This window comes from Gadus chalcogrammus, chromosome 2, assembly GCF_026213295.1.
Source record: "Gadus chalcogrammus isolate NIFS_2021 chromosome 2, NIFS_Gcha_1.0, whole genome shotgun sequence".
Lineage (NCBI taxonomy): Eukaryota > Metazoa > Chordata > Actinopteri > Gadiformes > Gadidae > Gadus > Gadus chalcogrammus.
In genome coordinates, this window is record NC_079413.1 from 7,612,232 (window position 1) to 7,618,843 (window position 6,612).

At 42.1% G+C, this 6,612-nt stretch overlaps 1 protein-coding gene across 3 annotated transcripts; it reads right to left on the reverse strand.

The window, feature by feature from the left end:
- zfand2a (zinc finger, AN1-type domain 2A) lies at positions 1 to 5,299 on the reverse strand. Of its 3 annotated transcripts, none has more exons than XM_056578643.1 (10): positions 5,098 to 5,277; positions 4,038 to 4,148; positions 3,864 to 3,958; positions 3,513 to 3,644; positions 3,235 to 3,386; positions 2,881 to 3,012; positions 1,978 to 2,065; positions 1,724 to 1,794; positions 1,068 to 1,202; positions 1 to 771 (listed from the first exon to the last, which is right to left on the reverse strand). In XM_056578643.1, exons 2-9 carry the CDS (start codon positions 4,090 to 4,092, stop codon positions 1,091 to 1,093), a joined length of 837 nt encoding a protein of 278 aa, XP_056434618.1. In that variant the 5' UTR covers positions 4,093 to 4,148; positions 5,098 to 5,277; the 3' UTR covers positions 1 to 771; positions 1,068 to 1,090. The 3 variants fall into 3 exon arrangements, with proteins under 3 accessions (XP_056434618.1, XP_056434609.1, XP_056434599.1); XM_056578634.1 differs by having other exon boundaries at positions 157 to 771; positions 1,118 to 1,202; positions 1,978 to 2,062; positions 5,098 to 5,299; XM_056578624.1 differs by having other exon boundaries at positions 158 to 771; positions 1,118 to 1,202.
- Between the last annotated feature and the right edge of the window lie 1,313 nt (positions 5,300 to 6,612).

Below are 6,612 nucleotides of genomic sequence, written 5' to 3' on the forward strand. Positions count from 1 at the left end.
CCAATGTATTATCAAACCACACACTTTTCTTTCACGGATTTAGTTGCTAATATTTGTGGAATAATTAAAGCAGAGCGAAGGGAAAAGCCCACATTTTGCCCGATTATGAGCAGCCTAGGTGTTATACGGTAGACCTATTTTTTGTCAGAAATACGACATTGCGATGAGGTACTTTACTCAATGTTTTACTGCCCTCTAGTGTATAAAACGGGTATGTGCTCCAACACAAGCGATTTGTCAGCGGTGGTATTTTTTCCTCTGTAGACTCTTTTGTGACTCTTATCCACAGCTTCCTTGCACTTGTTTTTGGTGTAATTTCATTATAAATATAACTAACGTAAATATGATATCATGGATGGTCACACAAGGTCTGATATACTGTCTCCCTTTCCCAGTGTGGCTATTTAGTAAGAATAGTAAGAAAGTAAGAAGGATGGATTAAAATACCCAAAGATGATTAGATAGCAAGCCAAACGTGACTCTTTAAAATAATTTATTCTTCATTTGTGGATATTTTGTTACATGATTAGCATATAAAATATGTACAGAGCAACTCATTTGTAAAAATGACATATCCTGATGGTGCAGTATGTGCTTATATTGGAAGGCGGTAATATCGGCAATTTTCAAGAATTTCTGTCATCAGTTAAGAATAGCAATAACGCTCTTCTGCTGAATCTCTGTGTCCCATTTTGTCATGTGTAGGACAAGGGTGACAGCAGGAATCCAGCTTTATGATAGACTGCAGGTCGAGTTTTTGGTTTCTCTCACCTGCAAGGGAAAGAGAGGAGGGAAAAGAATCAGTTGGTTGACACACAATAGTTTTTTAAAGGGCTATTGCATGAATTTTCAAAATGGCTTTTAATGGCTCATCGACATCTCATCTGGCGGTACATACTTGGTCCTTGCAAAAGGACCAAGTATTCCATTTAAAGTCCATGACAAACATTCCTAAAAAAGGTGATGAACAATCCCATTTTGCACATATTTTCCCTTTTTAAAATGTGAAACGCTTTCAAAATCAATATCGTCATGAAAAGAGTGACGCTTGGAAAAGGCTTCGGTACCTAGGCGGGCTCCTGTTAGCATGCTAGCGGCGGCTAAGCTTTCGGGGTACCTGCTGTCTCTGCTGCTGGCGCCGGAATTCTTCTTGGCTGGCGGCCAGAGCCTGAGCCAGGGCCTGATCCTCCTGCTCCTGGGGGCTGCACAATAACCACCTTCGTCATCATCATCATCCTCCCTCATTTTCTAGGATACCCAATGTTTCAGTAAAATAAAACCTAAGGAGCACAGATTCCGACGCACCTATTTAACAAACCACAAATTGAAAAACAAGGACAAAGAAGAATATGAAACAAGTGTACGGTATGGCCTTGAATAATTTGTTATGCATTTCAGAAACGTCTATTTCTGTCATTAAACAATACAAGTGTTAAACAATAACATTTCCACATAAAAGATGTCCCTCATCAGAGTTAAATTGTTCTGTTCAATCAGACTCCTTTTGCAACAGGAGTTCCATCGTGGTACTCTAAGAACGACCTGGGTGTATTTTCAACCATACATCTAATCCCTTTCTAATGCTTGCCCGGGTGTTGAGAAGGACACCGGAGGGTACCATGTGACTGAGAGAGTGAGGGGTTTAGTGACTTCAGTGCCGAGGATAGAAACAGGACAGGATTATGTTACAGTAATGACAAGGGATGGGGAGGGGTTCGCTTACCTGAGGCTAGGTGCTGGTCTCGACTCGGCCAGGGACATCTCCAGTGCCCTCTGTAAGGCCTGTTCCTCCGTCTGGTGGAAGAGGAAACAGAAGAAGAAGAAGAAGAAGGGGAGGAGGAAGAGTCAGGAAATGCTAGGCTGTGTTTCCATAACAATAAGAGTAAGCAAAGGCTTAGCTTGGCTTCCATAACAATAACATGCTGATTAAAACACGTCTGACCTAAAGGCAGTGTAAGTGAGTCAGGGAGAGCTTACCAGGCCCGCCTGGAAGGAAGCCGAGGCTGGAATTACATTCTGTGCTGAAGGGGCGGACACTGACGTGGGAATTCGTCGGGATGCACTGCTAGGGGAAACAAAACGAAACATTTTAAGACAAAAAAACCCAAACAAGAAATGAAAAGTGTTAACCTTTTATTGTTCCGATATATTTAACATTTCAGATCAGATCTAAGAGCAGAGAAAATAGGGACTTTTTGGTGGTGTTTAAACACAATCTTCGACGTGTCAAAAATGATCATATGTTTTTCAATAGCCTCCCATTTGAATGACTTTACTGAAGTTCAGTTTAAGAAATTCTCACGAAAAGTTTTCCATCAGAATAGGGACTTTTGCGAATGCCTGCATGGTCAATTCATCCAGAATCCAAATCAAGGCTGTGACAGATTGAAGCAGAAATATACCCGACAAGCTGAGGAGGGTGGTGAAACCTAACAACAATCACTATTTATATTGGCAACAGGGTCATCTGGGATCCAGCAGTCCTACTATGTTATAGCAGAACCTCCAGGCCATAAAAGGTTCTGCTATAACATGGTAGGACTGCTGGCCGAGGCTCTGGGCCCTCTCCCCTTAGACTCTAGAGGGAGAGGGCCCATACCATGTTAAAGCAGAACCTCTGCTATGATATGCATTTCTACATTTGGCATCCTCCAAGTAGCCTCTTACCATGGCATATCAAAAATCTGCCTACGTTTGATCCTGTTTGACGTCGGCCCATAGAAAAGGAGAATGAGCCATTCAACCCTGTATCCTCCAACTGCTTCACGCAATTTACACTTAAAATACCCGGCGACAGCTGAGCCACGCAAAACACTTGATTGCAAAGCTTCCGTTTTCAATATGTAGCATGAATTAGCATGGAACTAAATAATTACCTACCCACTGTTGTTGCTCCGGGCGGAGGCTGTGCTGGCACTGTACGAGGCAGGCCTGGAGAGACCCTGACTGGAGGAGCTGGAGCCGGAGGCAGAGTGGGAGGGGACCCCTTGGGCCCTCGATAAAGCAGCATTCCTGTAGCGGCGGAGATTAGAGTCGGATTCATTTTGCCGTCAGTTTGAGGAAGAACCTTAGGTAAAAATACACACTCAGAAGGAGAGAGAGATCCTTAAATCATTCAGATTTGATACAAGTTTCAAAGCACGCAACGATATTACAATGTTGGCCTGGCGAATTAGGGTCAGCTTTACAATCTTCCCAGTGCTAAGCTATGAGGGCATTGATGTTGAGCCATACCCAGATTTGGAGGACGGCTTTCCGTCTGTTTTACAGTCATGGTCTAGCGGGTGCCGGTGTTTAAGACAGTAGTTGAGGTGGCACTGGTCGCACGTCACACGGATCATCTCCTTCTGCTTACAGCCCCCGCGTGAACACTTATTTGTGAAGATCTACAAAAGAGGAGAAAGAAAAGGTATGATTCCCACCTTCGTTTGCATAGTGCTTCAGAATGTTGTTAAACCGAATGTTGTAAATTAAGATACCATTTTTACATTGATGAAACCGGTCACACAAACCTTTCTTTTTCGCTGAGCAGGATCCGACTTGCAGTCCCGATCGATGTGTTCTCCGACTCTGATGTCGGGCATTTCTCCTCGTTTGATGGGAATGGGAATGTTGCACAAGGGACACACAGGGACCTGGATATCCTGTACAACATAATTAAGAAAATGTAATCACACTGGAGGTTGTAAATCTCAGCTGTAGAATAATGGGACAAATGGGAGTGATTACTATATTGAAGAAACTTTTAATCATAGATTTATTATGTATAAGAACAATGTAGCCACATTCAAATTTTTTGTACCGTTTTATATGTTGAGAAATACACACATACATATAAATAAATATATATAAATATTAAATACCTTCATGTAAGCCGAAGTGCATTTGTGGTTTGCATAAGTTATGTGGTCTTTACAGAAAATGTCCTCACAGGCGTCACATTTCATCGGAAGAAAATCTATATGGGAAACATTTTTTTTATTATGCTGTCAAAATTCAGGTCACAAACAGACACAGACATAGACACGAAAACGTACCTAAGCGCTTGCAGGTATTTTCTGTACAGTGCTCGCCCAGATGAGGAAGCTCCATGGTATAGATAAGTTGATGTGGCCAAATGAGACAAAATCGATGTACCCTTGGAAGATCTAGAAGACAATATGGCAAACATTATATCGTAACAAATCACATCAATATACAATAGCCCATTTATCAACTAATGTTAGTGAGGATGACTTAGCCAGAAAATGCAAAGTAATAGCTCAGCAAAACGAACGCCAAACTAATCAGGACTCACTGCTTAAAAAAGTGGCACCCTTGAAACAATGACAAAGCAACAACTGAGCAAAAGCCCGATTTTGCTTAGTCATACAACAATAAGCTTAATGACACGCAACAAGCAAGCTAAATATTGATAAGTCATGCTGACATGTAATATATAGGCGTGGTAAACCGGATGTCAGCCAGGGGCTTGACACTTCGATTGCTGCCAATATCTATGAACTTAGATATTTAGAATATTATACAGATAATGGCCATGTCAATAACCCTACGTGTCACGATCTGGAGTGTTCTCACGCAGTGAATCATGATCAGTTCATACCTACAAGGCCTCAAGTTAGGCCAGGCAAGGAGTCGCTTGGAGCAGAACAACTCCAACGCTTCCATCCCCAGGGAAGTATTTCAACAAGTGATTACGTTAACGTAACACAAACACGATGGTCATCTGTATTACAATATGCCCAGTCTTGGTCAGTGTCGCAGTGGGACCCAGCACATTCACACTAACGTTACAATACGAAACACCGAGCCAGAGAGCCACTAGGCTAGCAGCAACATTTCGCTACACTCCAGTTGGGGTCGGCGATGTGGCTCGACTACAGATCTACAAAACGATCAACCAATCTACAATGTTGTGTACAGTCGACTCCGTTCATTAGAATATCAACCAGATATTGATAAGTAGCTTAGGTTCTCATGAAAATATATATTGGCTTGTTGACAGCTAGCTAGCACAGTAGCTAACGGTCTAGCCGTTATTGATTTGGATGTATGATCACACCTGTTACAATTTAAGAAAATACAATAATTACTTACCGAATCCCGCTGTCCTGCTACCCTGTTACTCCGGAAAAGGTGTTTTTTTATTCTAAGGTAAAAGTTAACGTATAACGCTAATATCTGTCGCTGCTCTGGCTTTACTTTTTCGCTTGTTGTTGGCTAACCTGAGAATGATACAGCTAGCCAGTCGGCTGACTATTTTGATGCTGGTCACACCCCGCCCACTACATGGTGACGTCATCTTTAACCCCTCCCCTAGCCCCAACTTAAGAAAAAAAAAATAACACGCCCTCCATACAACCATCTCAAGTTATGAAACATTAACTCTACATACTAACAATTGTATTTAACGATAAGGATGTTTTACATTCAATGACAACGGTATAAAACAATGCTTCTCACTATGGCCACATGGCCATTATGACAATGACAATATTAAGGTACCCCTTCTTGGACTAAATTTACCAAATTTAGTCAAGCGGAATGCTGCTTCCAAAACAACTCTTATGTTAGTGGGCAGTAGCCAAGGTACGTATGTCCACATTTTCCATTGTGCGGAAAAGTAAGCATTAATATGAATGTATTAATGTCCTGCGATAATGTGAAGCCTATCCCACGTTATAAAAAAAAGGGTCGTTGGATTGATCTAATTATCTATATTTTGTGTAATTATGCGCTTTGAAAACTCATTTTGGACTGTTTGTGTGATTCAATATTTCTACCACTTGATGGCAGCACAACTCTTCTATAGTCAACTGAATCGGTTCACGAGCAAGCAGTATGAGTGCCCTCGTATGTGTGCGTGTGCATGTGTATGTGCGCGTGTGCCCGTTGTGTGTACGTGCGGTTGATGGGTTGTTCTGGTCAATTAAATACGCTTGACATTTAGATCTATCTTTATTGCCTCACTACTGTGCACCATACTTATCCAGTTAAAATAATGTATTCCAGTCTGAGAACTTCCCATGGCACCAAAGTCACCTTCTGTGTGATCTTGTCAAATGGCTAAATGCCTGGTCAGAAACACTCCTGCCGCAGCTTTGAAGGACCAGAGGGAGCCATTTTTTCAATTTCCCCTGTCAAGTCTGTGCCTTTCAAAATGATGACCTTTCAGGTCACAGGCATGGGCTTTCATACACTCGACACAATGCCAGCACCACACGTCACAAATTCAGCCCCGAGAGGAGACACGAAGAACTATGTCGAGGTAAAACCATAGGTTAACTCATTTTGAGTGTGGACGGCCATGGACCAAAATTGAATTATCCTGGAACTATATATAATAGACGCAACATTAAACATAGGGCTTTCCCTTAGGTTGGGTATTTGTACAGCCCTTAATCACAATTACAGTCTCCAAAGGGGTTCACAGCCCACCTGATACGACACACTCCCTGAGCCCCCTAAAGGGCAAGGGAAAACTTGAGAAACCTTGAAAAGCAACACGGAACAGGGATCCCCCCTTCTGAAGAGCGGTAAAGAGTGTAACAGGGGCCATTAGGTAGACATATATTGGTATGCAGCATAAAACCATCAGAAACAAAGGTTAAG